Source organism: Amaranthus tricolor, chromosome 2 (genome assembly GCF_026212465.1).
Source record: "Amaranthus tricolor cultivar Red isolate AtriRed21 chromosome 2, ASM2621246v1, whole genome shotgun sequence".
NCBI classification, from domain to species: Eukaryota; Viridiplantae; Streptophyta; class Magnoliopsida; order Caryophyllales; family Amaranthaceae; genus Amaranthus; species Amaranthus tricolor.
In genome coordinates this window covers 28987955-29012285 of record NC_080048.1, presented here as the reverse complement: position 1 = coordinate 29012285, position 24331 = coordinate 28987955, and the positions used below count along the sequence as shown (strand labels likewise).

At 34.2% G+C, this 24331-nt stretch overlaps 2 protein-coding genes across 2 annotated transcripts; one reads left to right on the top strand and one right to left on the bottom strand.

Annotated features, from left to right (window-relative positions):
* Positions 1-9685: 9685 nt before the first annotated feature.
* Positions 9686-22389, bottom strand: LOC130803529 (lipid phosphate phosphatase gamma). Its single transcript, XM_057667684.1, has 2 exons — positions 21439-22389; positions 9686-10110 (listed from the first exon to the last, which is right to left on the bottom strand). The coding sequence occupies exon 1, from the start codon at positions 22114-22116 to the stop codon at positions 21442-21444; it is 675 nt and encodes a 224-aa protein (XP_057523667.1). The 5' UTR covers positions 22117-22389; the 3' UTR covers positions 9686-10110; positions 21439-21441.
* An 806-nt stretch (positions 22390-23195) lies between these two features.
* LOC130805677 (uncharacterized protein At4g04775-like) lies at positions 23196-23576 on the top strand. The gene has a single exon (XM_057670458.1). It carries the CDS (start codon positions 23196-23198, stop codon positions 23574-23576), a length of 381 nt encoding a protein of 126 aa, XP_057526441.1.
* The last annotated feature ends 755 nt before the right edge of the window (positions 23577-24331 follow it).

Genomic DNA, 24331 nt, shown 5'->3' with positions numbered 1-24331 from the left:
ATCCATGTCTGTCCAGACCACATAATTAAGTTCTGTGGCCATATGAAGACAGTGTTGAAGGGGAGTCCTACCCTCCATCTCTTCTCTCCTTATTGATTGCCTAATATTATATATCTGATTCATACTAGCATAAAAACCAGGAAAATTATCTCTAATTGAATTCATAATAAAGGCCGGTTGCATTCCGGTTGCACTAAGCTGTCGTATGTGCTCCCGAATATCTACATTGATCCTATTCGCCCTTACATGACCATCTCTGTACACTAAGAACGGGTGGTTATGTTTTCCTTTTTCACCAGTACACACCCTTACCGTCTAAGGTCTTTCTGGTGGTTTACGACTACTTCCTACAATCATAAATTTACACCCGCAACTTCTACTTTTAGAACCAGGTCGGGCAGTATTATCTAGATTATGTACATCACCCCTAATATTACCATAGCGGTGACATCTTAAATAGACACTAACTCTAGAACGTCCTTCTTTCTTTTTATAAGAAGCACGTGTAAATTGAAAACTGATTGTTATTGCTTTCGCATCGGCCCAACTATGTAACTCATCTACGAAAATAAATTCCCTATCCGTAACAAAGCTACCGGAGTAGTCTACGTTGTCTCCAAAGTTTTCAAACTCCTGCAAATTTGAAATATAAATAATATAAATTAAGTACATTAATGACTACAATAATAATAATAATAATGACAACAACAACAACAACAACAACAACAATAATAATAATAATAATAATAATAATAATAATAATAATAATAAAAACATTACGTAAATAAAAAAATAAAAAAACTAAAAAAATTTTAAAATAAAATTATCAACAATAAAAATAATAATAATGACAACAATAATAATAATAATAATAATAATAATAATAATAATAATAATAATAATAATAATAATAATAATAATAATAATAATAATAATAATAATAATAATAATAATAATAATATTACTAACAATAATAAAAAAATAACAAAAACTAAAACAACAACAACAATAATAATAATAATAATAATAATAATAGTAATAATAATAATAATAATAATTAAAAAAAACATGAATACGTAAATTAAAATTAAAAAAAAAATTTATCAGTCGCACAAAATGAGGCGACTAAACCATGGTTCAGTCGCACAAAATTGGGCGACTGGACCTAGGATAAGTCGCCCAGTTTTGTGCGACTGAACCATGGTCCAATCGCCCAGTTTTGTGCACTTGAACCATGGTTCAATCGCCTACTTTTGTGCGACTTTTTTTTTTTATTTCCAACGAAAACTTTACGTACCGCATCCGACTCATAGTCACTTTCGTTAGCCATATTTAACCAATTACGGGTTACAACTTCTTTAACTCTTTTTAGAGAGATAGTACCAGTTTTTAGAGAGATAGTACCGTGTTTGAATTCGTACTTCATACGCATCTCAGAATTCGATATATATAGACAAATCTTCCGCATTAAATTCTTAATAGTGTTATTAAGCGTGATTTATATTTATTAATTAAGTTTTAAGTTCAGTGGCAATTTTGTAATTTTTTAAACTCCAAGGGCAAATACGTAATTTTGAGGGGGGTGGCGATAAAATGAAAAGGGGGTGGCGAAGTTTAGCAACACCCAAATTAAAAATTTGGATTTGTGCTCCGTTTTTTTCTGGTACTTTTTTGGTAAAAGCACACTTGGAGGAATGGGAGCAACTTAAAGGGCATTGCAATGATGAAGGACGTGACACAACGTACCAGGGTTTAACTTGTGCCTTTGGTGAATGTATGTCCACCCAAATTTTCACGGCCTATATAAGCAAATTCGGTGCTAAAACATGCCAAGTATGTTTAACTTAAAACCAGGTATATAAATTTTTATATAAACAAAAAAAATTTCTAAAATTAAAAAAGAGATGAAAAAACGCATGGGTGAAAGAAAAAAAGGTAAAAAATATTCTAAAACATAAAATCGGATAATCAAATTCCGAACTAGATTAAACCGAATATTCGAATTTCGAATACCCCGTTTAATCCAAGTCGAAACCGAATCGCATTTTTAGGTATTCGAAAAATAAGATATCTAGATCAGATATGATTCGATATTCAATTTTAAACGCCCCTAACTATAAGTAAAGTCTTTACCCACCACCAAAAAGGAGTAGGGTAGACCATCGAATAGTGACCGAGGAGCAGGCAAGCATAAAGTCTGGCTCTTTGAAGGTTAGACAAGAGAAATGCTTTTAGAATCAATCAATAAGCCGTCAGATTCTATCATCTGATCGAAGTGTAATAAATCAAGTGGCAGCTCAATCTTGTATAGTACATATTGCGCCACCTCAGGTAACGCATGGTTCACCAGGAAGTACATTGTTAGTGCCTGCTGTTCCATGTCCCTAAACCTAAACCAGTCCGAGGCAGATCTGATTGAATCAAAGAGATCTAATTTCATATTCATTTATCTCATAATTTTAGGGATATTTGATTCAATAATCTTATAATTTTCTTCTTTTCATCTAAGAATTTACCAACGCTAAACTAAAAGCACTGATAATTATGTTAATATAAACCTTAGATTGTGAAATTGATATCATTAGTACAACAACAAACAACTTACCTTAAAAGCTGCTTCAATGGGGATTGGGGGATACTAGATTCGTCAGAGAACGTCAACAATGGTGAACGTTGAATGTACTTCAATGAAATAACTCAGAGAGGAATGGAGGCCTTTTAAAAGCATGAATCGCGCGTCATAGTTATAATATGCCTTAGATCCGTCTCATAAATAAATGGGTCGGGTCTAGGGCTGCAATTGCCTGCAAACGATCCGAGTTTCAGTCTGATAAGAATTATTCGCGTTCGAACAATTTTGAGCTTTGTTCATGAACACATTCGTTTGCATTTCGAGTATAAATTCGAGCTTAAACGGATTTAAATTGGACTTGATTAAATAAATGAGGCCTAATTTATCATCAAAAAATTGATTTCTTCAAATTTTAATGCATCCATTTAATTTTATACAACATGTTTTCCTTCTTTCTATAGAAATAGGTAATGGCAAAGCTTTCATGCCTATAATAAAATCATTAGTACTTTTTACAAATATGTATGAGTAAAAGATGTATAAATGGATTGAGTTTTATTTAGTTGAGAAAAAACTTATAAATGAACTTAAACAAGTTTTTTATGAACATTATCGAGTCGAACAAGATATTTCGAGCTTTGTTCATCTAAATGACGAGCTTAAAATTATTGTTCAAGCTTGTTTGTTAGCTTAAAAAACGAGTTTTGAACGAGCTTTGACCGAACTTATTCGCGAGTAATTCATGAACGTATCAGCTCATTTACACCCCTAGGCGAGTTTTTATATAATCGTTTAATTGTTGGACATGTGGGCTTTATAAGGGTTTTTAGTAAACCTATATACTTTTTCATAACTTAACTACTTATTAACAAATTAAAAGGCATGAGATAGAAGGCTACAAGCATTTAAAAAGTTCCAAATTACCAAAGACAAATCCTAAAATTCCAAACATTCATCAAACAAACTACAAACCCTAATTTACTTGTTAATAACACAATACAGGTACATATGAATAGATTAAAAGACACGTGGTACAAAGCAGAGTCCTCTAATTTCTTTAAAACCTGTAGAGGCTTCCTATGATGAAGGTGGTAAAGGGAAATAGAGTCCAGCACGAAGAATGAAGCACAATAAAATCTACGAGCCAGTTTTTGGAGGTAGAAGCTGATCCAATTCTGATCATCCTAGTTGAAGACGACATAAATATATGGACTACCTATTAAAATCCGACGGCCCACCACGGTGGTACGATCTAAAAAAATTAATATTTGCCCACACACATACAATAAAAGTACTTGTTAATGATAATTTAAACATATCTAGAAAAAGATAACTTATGAGTAAACAAATATGCAGGTAAAATACAAAGAGTCATATACATGCACATGAACATTCAAATGGAAAATATAAAAAATTATCAAACCCTATGAAATTGAACTTTTGACTCCATCCTTGCGGATTTTTATATCCAAGAATAACTTACAAATTTATTTATTCGAGAACTATTGTATATTTATTTATCTAAACAAATTTATGGATTTCTCTATCAGAGAAACTCTAGTAAATCTATATATTCAAATAAACTAATAAGTTTACAAATTCAAATAAACTAGTAACACACAATAAGTATGTACAAATAACTAAAAATAAAGATAAAAGTAAAGAAGGTGGTAAAGAGCGATAAGTATTAAGCAATTAACAATAACAAACGATGGGTAAGAGAGACAAGTTTAGCATCTAAGGCATGAATAAGGCGCCGCCAACTGCCCCTATCCCTGGTTAGATCCCTAAAAGTGCATGTCACTTTTAATCTGTTCCTCCCACGTTCTCCTAAGTCTTTCTCGACTTCTCTTATCCTCCACTATGATGCATTCGATCCTTCTCATTGGGGTGTTATGGGACAATGTCCAACAAATTTAAGTTTAACTTACAAACATAAACAACTCATACGAAGCATTAAACAATATAACATACCTTGAAAAACGCATGGTTCCAAATAATGATACATGAGGTCCAAGGAAAAGAATTCAAGCCTAACGTCTGTTAATCAATTTAAAATATTTATTTTCTACGAATAATGTATCTCGATAAACTTGACTTTTATATAATGGGAAATTCCACATGGTAGTATCTAGTTTTTATAAAACGTCAGTGGTAGCATTTTTGTAAGATTTTTCCACATGGTAGCATCCAATTGATGCACTATCTAATTGCCGAAGCATTGTCTGTTAAATTCTTGTTAATTTCTGTTTAATTCATTATTTTGTAAGATTTTTTCACATGCTAGCATCCAGTTTTTGCTCTCAATATTTAATTCACCGATTAATTTATTAACGCCCTTAAATGTTGTAACAATTTTATTTTCATTCAAATTATTGGCATTATAAAGTTCAAAAGGTGCATTACAAACACTAATAAATAATTCAAAAAGCGCATTTTATAAGCTCAAAAGACGCATTTCATATTCAAAAGGTGCATTCCAAGCACGAATACATATCTACTTAATCGTTATAACATTTAAGAGCGTTGATAAATTAATCGGTGAATTAAACGTTAAAATAGTGAATTAAATATTTGAGAGCAAAAACTGCTTGCTACCACGTGGAAAAATCTTACAAAGTGATGAATTAAACGGAAATTACAAGAATTTAACGGAAAATGCTACGGCAGTTAGATAGTGCATAAACTAGATGCTACCATCTAGAAAAATCTTACAAAAGTGCTACCACTAGCATTTCATGAAAATTAGATGCTACCATGTAGAATTTTCCTTATATAATCAACATAACAAGTATTGGGTGACCTTTGTAATAATCTTCCTTAATTGATGAACTTTCGGATTGAAATATTTATTAATTTATGAAATCTTTAGAGTTTTCAAGAATTTTTTTTAAAATATGATTTGAGTAGCCAAAATGTGTAGGATTGACCACTGATGACCTTATATGAATTCTCTCTTTTCAACTATTTAATAGCTTGAAAATAATATATCTTCATCAAAAATAAAACTTGGATGGAATATATAAAATTCTTGAAAGTGTTTCAAAGGTTAAGTTCTTTTATTGGATAAGTGAAAAAGCTTACTAGAACAATTAATATAGTTCCATCAATTACTCAATTAAAAATCTCATATAAGTACTTTCCAATCAGGTTTCTTGCAGACAAAGCTGGTCCAAGAGATTAAGCCACAGACAAGGCTCACAAGATTGTGCTTACTTCAAGAGAGGGGCTCCTAAAGAAGAGCATTGAGAAGTTCATTTTCAATTAAACCAAAGACTCTTATACCACGCTTCAAAAATCTAGGGATAAATTGTATGTATCTGAATTAGGATCTTAGGACGAGTGTTTTAATTCTTCTAAATTTTCTAAAGGACGTCACAAAATGCATGACAACAACGTGGCAGTGCCACTGCAGTGTAATGTCAACTTGCATGAAAAGACAAAGGCTTGTTTTATTTGATAAGAAAGAGAAATTTCCACAAAATGGACAAAATGTAAACTTTGCATTAAATGTCTCACTTCTCACCTAATAGGAAGTTTCCAAGTCGAGCACAATGAACTTTACTAATAAGCGAACGAAAAGATGTAGGAGCAATAGAGAGAAAGCTAAAGATATACACAAAAATCAACAAGAACATTCCTTATTAAACTAGGATTTCCATTGCTCAAGTCCATCATTTGGTATAAATATACAGGCATTACTCAATATTATGGCATCTAACGTTAAAACTCTTATATTACTTCATTTAGTGCTATCTACTCTCAAAGCATTTACTTTTCTTACATGTACTCTGGCATTGAAAGACATTTATTAAGACTTCACCTGATAAACAAATCCTAGCAAGTTCCTCCAAGCAAAAGGTCATTATGCACTTAAGATTGGGTTTCTTAGATACACATCCGGTGTATCTTAGATTTGAGCGTTAAAAGATGGTCTCTAAATTCAAATTCTAGCCCCATTATTGTGTGTTACTTGATAACAAACTCGGTCATTATGAGTGATCTTACTACAACGAAGGTCATATAGCAACACTAAACACTCTTAATCCTTTAACTTGCTTAGTGCTCCTTAGTTGTGTCCAGTATTAGACATGAACAATTTTAAAAGTCAATACAAAGGAATATCTCGTGTTTGAATCTTAGCCACTAATATGAGCAGACTTCTAGCTCAAACAAGTATAATATTAATCGCCTTTATGTATTTCATTCATCAAATAAGTATACTTCACACGCCACAAGAATTATTACCCGTAACACTGAGAAGGCAATCTGCCATGAGATCGTCGCATTTGACTACAGACGAGCCCAAGAACTGGCTCGAGATCAACATGCGCCATGTCGCTCGTTGGGAGCACAGGCTAGAGCTGCTGGCCCAAGGTGCACCGATCAAGGCTATAGGCGCACCTACTTCGGCGGATTACATGCCGTGGTTCCTCTCCATCACTCGTCGATGGATGACACCACGAGGTATCATCGCGGCAGCCCAGTACGCTCCCGCAACACCAACGATGACACAATTTGTAAGTATTCTTCAACATTGATTATTATCCATAGAACTTACACGTTATACATTTCATTAATACTTAAGTCTTAATGCAGGCACAGGTTATTGCATCTGTCATCAGCTCCACCCAAGAGGAGCCTGTACGGGAGATTGCCCAAGGCATACTCCTAGGGACGCAGTTTCAGCACTTCATTCCAGAAGTGACTGTGCCCGGCACCACTATGTACGAGTACGGGTCATCTCCTCATCATGCCGACGTTCATCTTTAGGAGGTTGACTTAACGGGCCCCGACTACAGTGTCGGGTCCTCACAGGGTGCCACATCATCATAGTAAAAATCACCTCCCCTACTCGAGCGTCATGCGACGGCCTCTTACTATCGTAGGAGGCGTCGTAAACCGTCACAGTTAGACAGGGTACAGGAGGAGGATTAGTATTAGAATACTGTTTGTATATATTGAACATTAGTGACATTTTGTATATATTGAACATTTGTACATATTCAGTATTTGTAACAATTGGACTTTTGTGTATAATTTGTAATATATATGTAGATGTATATATTTTAATCGTATTATTACACGTTTATTATGAATCAAATGATGTTAAATACTCAGACTTTTCGGCGATGAATCATTCCGCCAAGAATGCGGTGCGAATTAAATCAAAAATAAAAAGACAATCATATTCAAATATGGAAAATGCTCTCCAAAATTCAACAGAATTTCATTCATGTTCAAAGAATACATATCAAATTACATAGTTCATTCGTTAAGTTAAACCACCGACGCTAATTAAGATTGCTTCTTAAACTTTCTCATAATCCTTTCAGTCTCTTCTTTCCTATGTGCCATATCATCTATTTGTCTCTTGAGATTAAAAACCTCATCTTTAAGCTCTTGTTTTTCTTTTTCAAGCCGTATTATTAGTTGTCTCTGCCATTTGGTACCCTCCGGATAAATCCATCTAAAGTATGTGCATCCTAATCCTTCAACCAAGTAGAAAGGACAAGCAACAAAATCACGCCCAGGATCAAAATCGCTCCAATCTGTATAGTAACGTAAGTAAACATTAAAAAATAACATTAACATTTATAAATTGAGAATAAGACTAACATAATACCTTATGTTACCTTTAAAAATTGATTCACTAGAACAAGAATGATGTAGATTGGATACAATGAAGTAGGAAAATGATGGAGTTATTTATAGAACATAATTACAACGGCTATTTTTAAGTTCGTAACGACTATTTTTCAAATTAACAACGGCTAGTTTAATTGGTACAAGAAAGTCAAAAAAAAAATAAATTGAGTTTAAGTCGCTATTACTAACAGCGACTAATGCGTTTCTACTTTTTTTTTTTGGTTTTCGCTGTTACTAACAACGTCTTACTCCAAGCCTAGGTTTGGATGTACGGACGCTTATTTTGGGAATAAAGTTTTCACGAAGCTTATTTTTTGAATAAAGTTGTTAAATGATCTTATTTTTTTCAAATTGTCATATGAATTCTCTCTTTTCAACTATTTAATAACTTGAAAATAATCTTTCTTCATCAAAAATAAAATTTGAATGGAATATATAAAATTCTTAAAAGTGTTTCAAAGGTTAAGTTCTTTTATTGGACAAGTGAAAAAGCTTACTAGAACAATTAATATAGTTCCATCAATTACTCAATTAAAAATCTCATATAAGTACTTTCCAATCGGGTTTCTTGCAGACAAAGCTGGTCCAAGGGATTAAGCCGCAGACAAGGCTCACAAGATTGTGCTTACTTCAAGAGAGGGGCTCCTAAAGAAGAGCATTGAGAAGATCATTTTCAATTAAACTGAAGAATTTCTTCAAAAATCTAAGGGGAAATTGTATGTGTCTGAATTAGGATCTTAGGATGAGTGTCCTAATTCTTCTAAATTTCCTAAAGGACATCGCATTAAATGCATGACAACAACGTGGCAGTGCCACTGCAGTGTTATGTCAATTTGCATGAAAAGACAAAGGCTTGCTTTATTTGATAAGAAAGAGAAATTTTCACAAAATGGATAAAATGTAAACTTTGCATTAAATGTCTCACTTCTCACCTAATAGGAAGTTTCCAAGTCAAGCACAATGAGCTTTACTAATAAGCGAACGAAAAGATGTAGGAGCAATAGAGAGAAAGCTAAAGATATACACAAAAATCAACGAGAACATTCCTTATTAAACTAGGATTTCCATCGCTCAAGTCCATCATTTGGTATAAATATACAGGCATTACTCAATATTATGGCATCTAACGTTAAAAGTCTTATATTACTTCATTTAGTGCTATCTACTCTCAATCAATAGGAGAATAGCATTTACTTTTCTTACATGTACTCTTGCATTGAAAGACATTTATTAAGACTTCACCTGATAAACAAATCCTAGCAAGTTCCTCCAAGCAAAAGGTCATTATGGACTTAAGATTGGGTTTCTTAGATACACATCCGGTGTATCTTAGATTTGAGCGTTAAAGATGGTCTCTAAATTCAAATTTTAGGCCCATTATTGCGTGTTACTTGAATACAAACTCGGTCATTATGAGTGATCTTACTACAACGAAGGTCATATAGCAACACTAAACACTCTTAATCCTTTAACTTGCTTGGTGCTCCTTAGTTGTGTCCAGTATTAGACATGAACAATTTTAAAAGTCAATACAAAGAAACATCTCGTGTTTGAATCTTAGCCACTAATATGAGCAGACTTCTAGCTCAAACAATTATAATATACAAGGAGGCTTCATAAATATAACATTTTGGTAATTATATTAATCGCCTTTATGTATTCCATTCATCAAAAAAGTATGCCATTATGACTTCTAAAGGTCTCTGTAATGGAGTATATTACACTAAGTTAATATACTTGTACGCTTTGGTGATCGATTAAGATCCCTTCAATCAGGAACCAGTTTCAAACTTTCTAAATAGTCAAATCAAAGCCTGATGAATCCCTCTCTGCTATGAAATGAAACCGAAATTGAAGTTTACCAACTGTGATTTAATCAAGCAATCCATCTGAAATACAAAACACAAAATAAATATTAATGGTCTCCAAGAAATGACTTAAACATAACAAGGGAAAATTATCACTAATCTTTACTTTGATATCAGAAATGTAATTGCCACACATCACAGAAGATATACCAAGCGATCACAACAGAGAAAGCTCAACTCGCTTTCGAGTTTCAACTGACAAAAAGTAAGGCAGCCATATTTGTCCATGTTTAGCAAAATTATCTCCGAATTTATCTTACCTGATTCAAGCTTTATATAACTATCCTTTTCTAGAAAATGTACTCGTGTAAAGAATGCATTGAGAAATAATGAAACTACATAGTCAATACCCGATAGTATTACTACACATAATCTTAATATCCATGTTTAGTAGATTTACAACATTAAATGAAAAAATCCATGCTGTTAACAATGGATTTCTCTAACCCTGGGGAAAACATGATGCTCAAAACTCTAAAAGGATTCAGTCACAAATCATAAGAGTGCCCCGGACTGATTCTTTCCCTTATACAACTCCCGTACTCTTTGCTCTTAACCAGAAGAGCGCCCCCAACTGGTTTTTTCCCTTTTCCTCTTAATACCTTTAAGATGATCCTTCCAACAACTTCATTTTCCTTTCTCAATTCCTTTTTCCCCACACCTCACCCCTTCCCAGTTCTCCCCTATTAACACTGCACCTACTAACCAGATCTCTCAAATGAGTATAAAACCCACCCACAAAGTGTCTACAAATTTCTAGATATTTTATGATTCCCCAATTTCCCTTATTTATAATAAAACCACCTCTTAATACTAACTTATTTACCAAGTCTCCACTAATATAGTAATTACCAAAATTACCCCTTCGTAAGCCTTTTATCTGAATTACTTGTTCATTGTATTACTGATCGCATGAAGTTCCACCTTGCCCTTAAGGAGGATGAAAATTAGCTTGGCTTCCACCGTAAACAAGGAAATAGTGGAGAAAAAATATTCTGAAATTAGTTGGCTTCAGTGAGTTATAGGAAAAACATTCTTTGTTCCGGCGCCTCCAACCAAGCCCTCCACCCGACTAAGTGTTTATTTCGCCTCCATTGTCGCCCTCTTCTCCGAAAACCACCACTTATTTCTCACTTGTGCTCCACCATCGGGATTCCCATTTCCAACAGTCTTGAGTCTCTTCCTCTCTACTTCTTTTTCTCGTTCTTTATTTGTACTTCATTTTCTCGTCGAGATTTGTTAGTTGATACTCACATTTTTTCTGATCTCTAACCTTATCTCCCACATCTTTAACATTTACATCCTCTTCACCCACTTCATTTTCTACCTCTTTATAGTATACGAATACAACTAAATTTATCCTCCCAACCTACATTAAGGATGAAAAATGAACATCCAGTTTCTTTACACTTGTGGCCAGCAAATACCATTTCACCCACTTGTTCATCATAACATTCACAACTCCCTTTTCTCCATTTTTCATTGATTTCATTCATAGAAGTAAATCTAAATGAAGAGATAATGTTTCTTATTGTTGTCAGTTTGAGTTTTTCTAATGGTCAAATTTCAGGTTCTAATCCCTCTAAATATGCATCCAAATGCTTTACCTTTTGATTGCCATCAAAAGATTCGAGTTTTCCGGCATCATCATGACCACTCGCGCACCTCTGGTCACCGGAATCAAACTGCTCTGATACCATATTTATTATAAACTGAAGCATTCAAAGAAACAGTAAATTTGGAAATTAAATATTAAAAGGACAAACTGAAATTATATTATAAAATTGATGGTAAAAGAATGATTACAACCCTAAATGTAAAATAAGAAAAGATTGAGCAATTCGAGAAGCTTGAGATCTCCCAAATGAGTATAAAACCCACCCACAAAGTGTTTACAAATTTCTAGATGTGTAATGACTCCCTAATTTCCATTATTTATGATAAAACCACCTCTTAATAGTAACTTATTCCCCAAGTCTTCACTAACATAGTAATCACCTAAATTACCCCTTTGTGAACCTATTATCCAAATTACTTGTTCATTGCAGATTGTTGTGGTGTTTTCTTATCTAACAAGGATTAATTATATTCCGCAACATATCATTTTCTCTACTTTCTACATTCTCCTAACCTATGTTACTCGGACCCTCCATTTTCGCCAACTCACCAGTGTCCAGTACGGCCGGTATGGATGTCGGTGCCGGATACGTGTCTTGTACGCCGGATTGCATATGAGTACGACACACTTCACGTTGTCTAACAATCGCCATTGAAGTTTTATTTTTTCTTCGCCTTTTCTTTCTATTTCATATGTTTAAGAAATAAAGAAGAAAGGGCTTGAACCAATGAAGAAAGCCATTGAAGTATGTCAAATGTTGAAGCTTGCACAATTACAAAGAACAAATAAAGAGAAAGAAAAAGAAGAAGAAAGGAAGGAGTAGAGTCTGTAGAGATTTTTGATGAAGATGAAGTGTCTATCATAAGAAAGACAGATGAATAAGGAAGATAAAGGGTTAGTAAAGGTTGTACAGCCGTGTGGGGAAGAGGAAAGTCATATTTTTACATGAAGTCACGCTTTTACTTAGATGTTTTACTTGTCTTTGCTTATTTTTTACTTTTTCTTACTTTTTTCTAGTGACGGCCATGATCTGGGTTGGGCCGGTTCCGTTCCGGTTCCATCCGGTTCCAGTTCCACCCGGTTCCGGTTCCGGTTCCGGTTCCACCTGGTTCCGGTTCCATATGAAACCTGATTCGAACGTTTTCGGTTTCGGGCGGTTCCAACTCTCGGGTCGGGCGGGTCAGACCATCGATTCCATTCTTATTTTTCCTTTAAATATAATATAAAAATACTATAATAATCCGAACGTACCTTTGATGATTACTTGATTATTAGCAAAATTTATTGCTTATCATCGTTATTAAAATATTTACTAAAAAGAAGGAAAAAAAATTAATTAATTAGAAACTATAAAGATGATTAATAAAAAAAAGAGTGAGAAAATGGGCTTGAACCTAATATCCCGAAGGAATACAAAGCTGCCTATGTATCCCGAAGGAATCAAAACCTGTTAAAGCAAGTGCCAATAATCTTAATGATGATGTTAACTTTAAACATATAATCGAACATGCTTTGTCTTGTACTTTAGAGAGGGTCGATAAAGATGTGTCGAATATGGGTGATTTTAGGTTTGGAACGATTGATAAGAGTTGCTTGATCAAAGCAACAAATAAAGAAGCAGACTGTGAGTGACTCGACCAATCGCTCGATCGAGTAAAGACTTGCTCGACCGGTCGAGCGGTGTTGGCTCGGTCGAGCAAGGTGTCCAGAACAAGTCAGTAGCTTCACTGGAAGCTCGCTCGACCGAGCGAGGTAGTGGCTCGGTCGAGTGGAAGTCCAGCAGACTACATTGGATTTTGTTTTTGTCAGAATTTGTAGTGACTATGCAATAATGTGGTGCATTACTGTATTGTTTATTGTAATGTTTATTGTCATGGTTAATTAGATTGTTAATTGGGATGTTATATGTGAGTTTATGGTGATTTATGAGGGAATACTAAGAGTGATGAATGTCTTGCCTATAAATAGGATTCATCACTCATAGTAACATTCACCACAAAAACACACATATTGTTGAGAGGGCTATTGCATTGTTAGAAACTTGAGAGTGTTCTTACTTTGCTTTAGTATTTGCGGTCTTGAGAGATTGTTCTCAAGATAAGGGAGGTTTATTATACTTGTAATTGTTGAATTCATTATAATAAACTATATTTGAGGGGGAGGTATTCAATATACCTCATAAACACTTGTGTTCACCTTTTGCATTATATTTTTCATTTGTTTTTCATTGTTGAACCTCTTTGAGGCTTTTATTTTTCAAAGCCCACGTAGTTCTTTGTCATACCTTTTATTTGTAGTTGTTGAATGTTGATTGATCATTGTCCGATATTCATGATCCTATTCGTCTTCGTCATCACTCATCATTTTGTTAGTTAGATGCTTCTACTGACTCTCCTCCTGACGATGATGCAGATGTATCCATCATCGTCCATGGATCATTATCGTCTTGATCATCATTGTTCTTGAGTCCTTGTGTTCGGACCTCCGCTTGATCCCAATCTTTCTTGCAAACACATATTTGCATAGTATATGGAGCAAGACGAGATCTCTTTTCATCTAGATTTCTACTACCTACACTAAAAGCAGACTCCGACGCAATAGTAGAAGCAGGAATTGCAAGGATATCCTTTGCAATTCTCTATAATATGAGGAATTTTTATTGATTTTTCTTTCCACCATTCTAAAATATTATAACTACCTTGTTCAATTTCAAAGTGATGTTTAAGATAATTATCTAGTTCTAGATATGAAGCGGAGGGTGAGGAAGAATATGATCCTACAAAACTATCATCTTGGCTTATTATGTTAGCTATTATGGGATTATAATAAGTGGGACGTGCCGAGACGCTAGCACGCCTAGACATATCGCGACTTGGGTAATATACACTAGAATAGTGATCATAAAGTTTTGCTAAAAGCTGTTTACAATTTCCAACATAATTATGTACATCACTAAGCGAGCAATCTAATGATTGGTAGTAAAATCCAATTAATTTAGTAAGGTCTTCCGTCTTAAAAAATTGGTCTTAAATTGTCGCAATTCCATAAATAAAAGGAAAATCGGTAAAATACATTTTTCTCTTGTCCATCATATCTGCAAGAATCGGCTTTAAAAATATATTAGTATCATTATGCAAATGTTTAAGAAGATGATAAACAATAGTAATAATTCACTTATTATAAGTGGACGTTTGGTTCGTAAACATATGAAAAAATCTTAATTGTGTGGACATACGCTTCTAATATTTTTTGTATGCCTATAGCTAGTTCCCATGTTTCATCACTTATACGGCTATCCATACACTTAATATACAGTTGTGTTATAATTGGACGATAAGCAATAGCCTTTTTTAAATCATGTGTTGAGCCCCAACATGTAGAAGTATCTAATGACCAATATACTTTTTTAGTTGATAATGGTCACATAATTGCTTATATCTTCTCTTTACCTATCCTAATTAGTGATTGCCACTGAGTGGGTTACCCGAAACCATTCGCGACAGGTTCCGAACCGCGGAACCGTGAAACCGCCGGAAAAAACGACCAACACCGGACCAAAGAACCGCGGGCCGGTTCACCCAGAACCGGGAATCGAACCGAAACGGTTCACCCGGCCCAACGGTTACTTGGAACCGAAACCGAAACCGTGCGGTTCACCAGGCCCAGCGGTTCTTTGGAACCGGTCAAAAAATAGCCGTTAAACTAGCCATTGGGATTTTTCTATAAATGCTTCACACTTTCAATCTTTTCATTCACAATTCGTCTCTTCTCTTACTCTCTCTACTTTGCAACCACTATATAGAGTAATCCTTAGGAACACTCTTAAACGACGCACAATAAAATTATATGAATTAAAGCGCTATGAATTAGCAGAAATGTTTAAATCGTTTATTGGTAGGGCTAGTATAACAACTGATATTTGGTCTGCTCCCACATACTTAAAACCTTATGTGTATAACAGCACATTGGATAGATCATAATTGGTTTACTCAAAAAAGAATAATTACTTTTGAGTTAATGCCCGAAAGACATACGGGGTGATAACATAAAATATAGATTAATAGAGATATGTAAAAAATAGAACTTGTTAGATAAGATATTTTGTTGTTCTACCGATAATGCAACCGCCGACATTAAATGCATCGAACTTTTGTATAACGAACCTGCTTTTAGTTTTATCCTTGGTGGTAGATTATTACACGTACGTTGTTGTGCTCATATTGTTAACTTATCTTGCCAAGTAGGTATTAGACAATTGAGTGATTTATTAAATCCCATTAGAGACATAGTGAAGTGGCTTAGATTAGGACAGGTAAAGAGAAAATATAAACAATTATTTGACCATTATCAACTAAAAAAAGTATATTGTTCATTACATACTCATACACGTTACGCTCAACCCATGATTTTATTAAAAAAGGCTATTGCTTATCGTCAAGTTATAACACAACTGTATATTGAGTGTACGGATAGCCGTATAAGTGATAAAACATGGGAACTAGTTCTAGGCGTACAAAAAATATTAGAAGCGTATGTCCACGCAACTAAGATTTTTTCATATGTTTACGAATCAACGTCCACTTAGTAATAAGTAAATTATTACTATTGTTTATCATCTTCTTAAACATTCGCATAATGATACTAATATATTTTTAAAGCCGATTCTTGCAGATATGATGGACAAGAGGAAGATGTATTTTACTAATTTTCCTTTTATTTATGAAATTGCGATAATTTTAGACCAATGTTTTAAGACGGAAAACCTTACCAAATTAATTGGATTTTACTACCGATCATTAAATCGCTCGCCTAGTGATGTACATAATTATGTTGGAAATTGTAAACAGCTTTTAGTAGAACTTTATGATCACTATTCTAGTGTATATAACCCAAGTCACAATACGTCTAGGCGTGCTAGCATCTCGACACGTCCCACTTATTATAATCCCATAATAGCTAACATAATAAGCCAAGATGATAGTTTTGTATGATCATATTCTTCCTCACCCTCTGCTTCATATCCAGAACGAGAAAATTATCTTAAACATCACTTTGAATTTGAAAAAGGTAGTTATAATATTTTAGAATGGTAGAAAGAAAAATCAATAAAACTCCCCATATTATCGAGAATTGCAAAGGATATCCTTGCAATTCTTGCTTCTACTATTGCGTCGGAGTCTGCTTTTAGTGCAGGTAGAAAAGCTCTAGATGAAAAGAGATCTAATCTTGCTCCACATACTATTCAAATATGTGTTTGCAAGACAGATTGGGATCAAGCGGAGGTCCGAACACAAGGACTCAAGAACGATGATGATCCATGGATGATGATGGATACATTTGCATGATCATCAGGAGGAGAGTCAGCAGAAGCATCTAACCAACAAGATGATGATGACGAAGACGAATAGGATCATGAATATCGGACAACGATCAATCAACATTCAACAACTACAAATAAAAGGTATGACAAAGAACTACGTGGGCTTTGATTCCTTTGGGATACGTAGGCAGCGTAGTATTCCTTCGGGATACTAGGTTCAAGTCCATTTTCTCCCTCTTTTTTTATTAATCATCTTTATCGTTTCTATTTAATTAATTTTTTTCCTTCTTTTTAGTAAATATTTTAATAACGATGACAAGCAATGAATTTCACTAATAATCAAGTAATCATCAAAAGTCCGTCCGCATTATTGTAGTATTTTTATATTATATTTAAAGGAAAAATAAGAATGGAACCGAAGGCCCGACCCGCCCGATTCGGGAGTTGAAACTGACAAAACCGCCTCATGAACCGCCAAGGAACCGTTTGGAATCGCCCAAAACCGGAAACGTTCGAATCAGGTTTTAGATGGAACCGGAACAGGGTGGAACCGGCCCAACCCGGACCGTGACCATCACTAGTCCTAATCTAAGCCACTTCGCTACTTCTTTAATGGGATCTAATAAGTCACTTAATTGTCTAATACCTGCTTAGCAAGATAAATGAACAATATGAGCACAACAACGTACGTGTAATAATCTACTACCAAGGATAAAACTAAAAGCAGGTTCGTTATACAAAAGTTCGATGCATTTAATGTTGGTGGTTGCATTATCGGTAGAACAACATAATATCTTATCAAACAAATTCCATTCTTTACATATCTCTATTAATCTATATTTTATGTTATCACATGTATATCATTCGGGCATTAACTCAAAAGCAATTATTCATTTTTGAATAAACCAATTATGATCTATCCAATGTTGATACCAATGGAGTTGAAGTGGCCTTTCTTTTGGAGCTAGAACCTCCGAATGATTTTGCCACTTTAATAACTTTTTTAGAGGCTTTTTTCAAAAAAGAACACATGATAATATTGAATTAATAATGTAATTAAGAAATAAATAAATAATTAGAAGGCTAATTATGTAATTAAGAAATAAGAAAAAGACTAATTATGTAATTAAGAGAATAATTGCGTAATTAAGTAGAGAATAAGTAGAGAGAGTAGGAGAAGAGATGAATTGTGAATGAAAAGATTGAAAGTGTAGAGTATATATAGAAAATGCCAACGGCTATTTTTTGACCGGTTCCAAAGAACCGCTGGGCCGGGTGAACTGCACGGTTCCGATTCCAAGGAACCGTTGGGCCGGGTGAGCAATTCCAGTCTGGTTCCCGGGCGATTCCTTGGAACCGGTGGTTCGGGTGAACAGGCCCGCGGTTCTTTGGTCCGGTTCTGGCGGTTTTTCCGAAGGTTTCACGGTTCTTGCAACTTTTTCCGGCGGTTTCACAGTTCCGCGGTTCAGGTCGGTTCAGAACCTGTCGCGAACGATTCCGGTTCCGGGACAGTTTTCAAGCGGTTCGGGACCGGTTCGGTTCCGGGTAACCCGCTCCGTGGCCATCACTACTTTTTTTCTTACTTTTTACTTTTTCTTATTGTTTTACTTTACTTTTTATTATTCAAATAAAGGAGTATTATTAGTACTTTTTCTTGATTATTTACATTTTATACAATTTTAAGTATATTTATGCTATTTGAGATTTTTTAAATTATCTTGTCGTATATTTGTACCTGTATCTAATATTAGGACAATGTCCGCGTATCCTAGAATTTCAAAATATCCATATCGAATCCCAGGATCCACACCCGTATCCAATACTCATACCCGAGTCCAAGTAACATAGCTCCTAACTTTATGTCCCAAAACTTATCCTGACCTTTACCTATCTAAACCCACACATCCCTCCACATTCTTAAACAAAAAAAACACAAATATATTCATTTCTTATCAACCCACGACATTCCTTTTTAAAACATTTGCGATTTGCGCGCTTTTTTTCTTAGTCTATCATCATCCTTTCTTACATCTCCAAACATAATCAAGCATGTGTAATCTCTTAGCTTGTGCGTAACCTTAGGTTTCAAGCTAAGCAATATCGCTGATGACTAATAAAATTTTGAAAAGTTATACTAGGTCAAAATTGTTTGCTGCAAAGAAAAGCAAAGCTAAAACTACACCCAAAGGATATAGAACTCATAGTGACTTATGAGAAACCTAATCTAATCCAGAGAGATTCATGCAGAATATTAGGCAGGGGCAAAAATTGAGGCAAGTCATAATGCAAGAAACATAGATATCTAAAACTGCAGATAAAAAATATCATGAATGGCTATTAGAAGTAATATTTATATATATATAAGAACTAAATAATAAAATAATACTTAGAATTAGTTGATTGGAGGAATAGTATGTAGAGAGCAATAGTATAAATAGAATAAAAAGGGGAATAGAAGGCATTCAATTAGTTGCAATAGAAATAGGATGAGTCACATGACTCATTTAGGGAGACCTCAAACTTCTCGAATTGTTTAACTATTATCTCATTATTAGCATTCTTAGGTTACAATCAATCTACGACACACATATACACTACACTCATCTACGCTAAACTTTAACATTTAAATATCGTTTTTGCTTAGTAGTAGATTATGTCTTCAATAATCCATGACTAGCTCAATCCATAACAATAAGCTGGTCATATAAAAACTTTAAAGTAATCCATTCCATTTAATAAGCCTAAATAAATGTCCTAAGCAACAGAAAATAAACCACTCAATGTACAAAAAGTGAACTAATCTCATTGTAAACTTTTTTTGCTATCTTTATATCAATGAGGCACAAAACTGTGAATTGTAGCCTAGACATAATGCAAGGGTTTAAATTCTGAATTTTAAAGTTGAATCATTAGAGTGATTGGACACATCATTTTGGAGCTCATTAACCATATGTTCTACACAACCTAAGGCGAACATACTCACTTTGCTATCACTAACAAATAGAGCACGGTTTTAGACTGTTTTTACACTAAAATCAAAGCAAATCGGAAATTTAGATTAGGAAGTTTTCTAGACTAGATCAAACCGTACTAGAAAGGTTTGGCCTAGATTGCGTGGTATCTGGTTTTTATCTTTGAAAATCACTTTTTTTTAACTAAAAATCATAGATGGATCCAGAAACATTAGTTTAATTTTTCTGGAAATATACTTTGGAAAGACCAATTATATTGAAAAAATCCCATGAACAAAAGAAATAAAGAGCACTCAAAAAGGAATGAATAAGTATGAGGTTCAAGTTCAAATTAAATAAAGAGAAGGGAAAATGAGGGTTTTAGGGAGGGGAAAGAAGAAGAAGAAGAAGAAAAAAAGAATAAGAAATAAAGGGTGAAGGAAGAGTAGGAAGCATCATATAAAAAGGGTATGTAAATTTGGAGAGATAACATGCTTGGTAAGGAGAGGAAAAGGAGAGAAACCTTTAGCTCTTAAACAATAAAGCCCCATAATAAAGCTTTCTGGCGCACGGAAGTATTGGAAACTGATTAAATTGATTTGTAACTGATTGTAAATCAGTTTTCCAATGATTAAATGGTATTATTCATACAATCTCTACACATTAGATGGTTGGGATGTAGAGAAAGTGACTAAGGAATTTGCATACCATCTACTGAATTTTTTTCTCTTCTCTTCTTTGCATGAAGTGTGTAAAGAAAGTTAAAAACTTTTTATACTTTTGCCAAGTGCATAATCTACACATCACATTGTTGTTTCATTCCTTTCTCTAAGTACTAAGGTCTAAGGGATAGGTGTTTTGTTGTTAGTATCTCTTTGTGAATTCACAATCATCCCAAATACGGGTGAAATATCACAAAAGAAAAGTTCTCATACACCTACAATAAGTATCAAGTATCCGAATGACACACATTGTTACAAATTTGTCTTGAAGGAGTACTATATTCGGTGATCATAGAAGCAAGAAGTTCCATTGCCATCAGGCATCAAAAGGATACAAATTGGTTTGTTTGTAATTTGTATTTGTAGTTCATTATATTTCTAATAAAACATGATCGATTTCAGGCTATTTTTATGTCATCTTGTGCAAAGTGTGAATACGAAAAGCGAATTAGTTGACGAATAATGTTACACTAGTCCATAAACATCTAATTAAACTTATTATAACAACAAGAAACATTGATCATCTCATCTCATAACAGTATAAACAAACGGATCACAGAAGTCCAACAAAAGAATACCCAATTAACTAATTGCATTTGAATTAATCTCTAACAAGCACATAAATATGATAACACCAAAAAAACATTCATCATTTCATCTCATCTCATCTCATCTCATACAAACAAACATAAAAGTATTAAAATTTACATAGCTCAATTCAAAGAAAAACCAACTCACCAATCAATTAGTTTTATCAGAAACCTTTTTCCTGGCAGCTCTTGCATTATCATACTCAAACTTCAACACATTACAAATATGAGTAGTATCCTTGATATAAAACATCCTTCCAAAAGCACTTTCTTCAATCATTGGAAAATATTGAATCAACACATGATTAACAACCCAGAACCAAACTCCACCAAGAAAAGTCCCCAATATAGCACCAGCAAACACTTGTGCAACTGAATGGTACCCCAAATAAACTCTAGAAAACATAGTCAGAACAGCCAAAAACCAAGATATAATTTCCACGATGTATTTTCCCGTCGATTTTTGATGAAGATAACTTGTTAGTGTAAAATACATGGCGAAAAAAAACATGTATTGAGAATGGCTGGAAGGCCAGCCATGGGATTCACAAACTTCAAGCAATGCGCACGTTTCTGGTCGAGATTGGCGTACACAAGATTTGATGGTTTCGCTAATGATTTGAGAAATAAGAAGGCCAAGAGCAAAGAACATGGCTTGTAATTCACGGCGGAAGAAGAAGTGAGATACAAAACCTCCAAGGCTAATGAAAACTGGTATTAATGAAATCCAAGCTAAGAAATGGCCGATTTTATCGCCTCTCGGGTATCGAACGTGGGTTAATGTTATGGCTTTTAATGATGGAACTGGAATTGGGTTGTATTCCATTGTTAAGTTCTTCAATTGAAGATCTTTAATGGGGGGTTTAATTGATGAGATGCAGAAATGGTGGAGATTAATTGAGGAATTGAAGATGAATTGAATGATTGAATGAATCAACTTATGGGAAGGTGTGGAAAAAAGGGATTTTAATTGAAGATTGGATCTGAAACTTCAATTTTCCGATGGAACTTTTTAAGAACGAGAAAGAAGTAGTAATGTGAAGGACGAGGCAAAAAGGTGGGAAGCATGTACCACGGAGTAGTTTGTTCTTATTAGTAGGTAAGCAGTATAAAAACCCCTATGATGCACGAAAGTATATAAATATAATTTTTAAAGATGTCTAATAATAAATATATAATGTAATAAAAATGAAATAATAATTGTTAAAATATGGTGATATGACATTTTAATAAGTATAATTAATTTAAATAGTTTGTAGATGAACTTAAAATAAAAAATAAAATTGTCTAGTAAGTGAAATAATTTTTTTAGAATTGAGATTGTTGTCTTTTTCATTTTTCAACTTTGCTCCGTAGTTAAATTATTTAAGTTCTCCATAAAACACAAAAAACTTATATCTTATCAAACTAATTTAAAGTAAATAATCTTCATTTATTATATTTGGACTAACTTGCCACGCATGTGTTCTTTTGTATAAATGATATTCCTTTGTGAGTTGTGACACTTAGGTTTTGATCATTCATTGAAACTAAATTTATAGAGAAATTTGCAAACAAACACCTTTTAAAACCCGTTTTTTGTAAAGAAACACCTTTTATAATTTTTTTTGTAAAACAAACCTTTTAAGAGACTTTTTTTTAAATTAGACACCTTAATTCAAATTCCGGTGGCTTTTGTCTAAATTCCGGCGTTGACTTTGCCTTTTGACCTCCAAAAACGTGCGCGTGATTGCAAATTCTTCTTAATCCACGCTCCTTTCATTTCAACCTCAATAAACACTCCATTTACACCCTCAACTCCCATTTCAAATCACTCTTCTCTTTCTCTCTCTTTGCTTTTGAAGTTCAATTTCTAGGGTTTTCATCTGAAATTGCGTAGATTGATGCTTTGATGTTCCGTTTAGTATGTCTTCTTCTAGTGGTTTTTCTCCTGCCATTGAAAACTCACAACCTACTAGATGCTACTGTGGGATGCAAATTGCGATGATGAGGTCTTGGACCCCCAAAAATCCTGGGCGTAGGTTCATGGCTTGTAAATTATATGACATTGAAAGTGGAAGAAGCGGTTGCTCGTTCTTCAGGTGGATTGATGCCGATCAAGTAGAGTGGCAAAGGGTAACTATTAATGAGTTGGTGGAGGCGAAGAAGGAACTGAGGAATGAAGTGAATGTGCTGAGGAGTCGGTTGAGTAGGTCGGAGTTTGAGAAATCATGTCTTGTTGCTGAGTTCGGATCAGAGCTTGCGAAAGCTGCTGCCAAGGTTGCTGGTGACGGATTTGACGGTTGACATGTTGGGAGGTTGAAGCTGGCAAAAAACTGCAACAAATCTCAATTTTTGGCTCTTTTGGTTGTTTTATTTTTAGGAACTCTATTTAAGATTATGGACTAGTTTGGTTGTTTTGTTGGTTGTTTTTGTGTTTGCCTCAATTTCAAAATGTACAGTTGAAGTATTGAACCAAACTTATTAGTTATTTTTGTGTTTGCCTCCATTTCATAATGTACACCTGAATTATTGAACCAAATTTCTTAGTTCTTTTTGTTTTTGCCTCCATTTCATAATGTGCAGCTGAATTATTGAACCAAATTTCATAATGCATATCATCCATAACATCCTAAAGTCATACATAAGGTTCATTTGCTACATCAGAGATACTAAAGTCATTGACTAACTAATAAACAGTAATAATGTTTCACAAACTAACATCAAAGCTACTAAATTCATGTGTGAGATGTTTGAGATGCGTCTACTGGTTGTGAAGAGTTGGTGTTGGCTTCTTCTTGACATTGGCTCATTTCTCCCCTTTTCTTCTGTATTGCTTGTTTTGGAACACGATCACCCATTGGCCTTCCTCTTTTTGCTGGAGGTTTAGGGGGTGCAGGTGGGTTCTTGCACTTGCTCTTATTGAGACCTAGACCTCCACAGTTACTGCATGCATTGGGCTTCCTCTTTCTTAGTACTGGAGGTTCAGGTTCAGCTTCCCCTTCACCCTTCTCTTTGATTCTTTTTTTTTGTGATGGTCTGCCAGGGAGCTTTTTAATACC

Excerpts from the sequence above, each read along its gene's own strand:
- LOC130803529 (XM_057667684.1), bottom strand. The coding sequence starts at position 22,116 with ATGGAATACAACCCAATTCCAGTTCCATCATTAAAAGCCATAACATTA.
- LOC130805677 (XM_057670458.1), top strand. The coding sequence starts at position 23,196 with ATGTCTTCTTCTAGTGGTTTTTCTCCTGCCATTGAAAACTCACAACCT.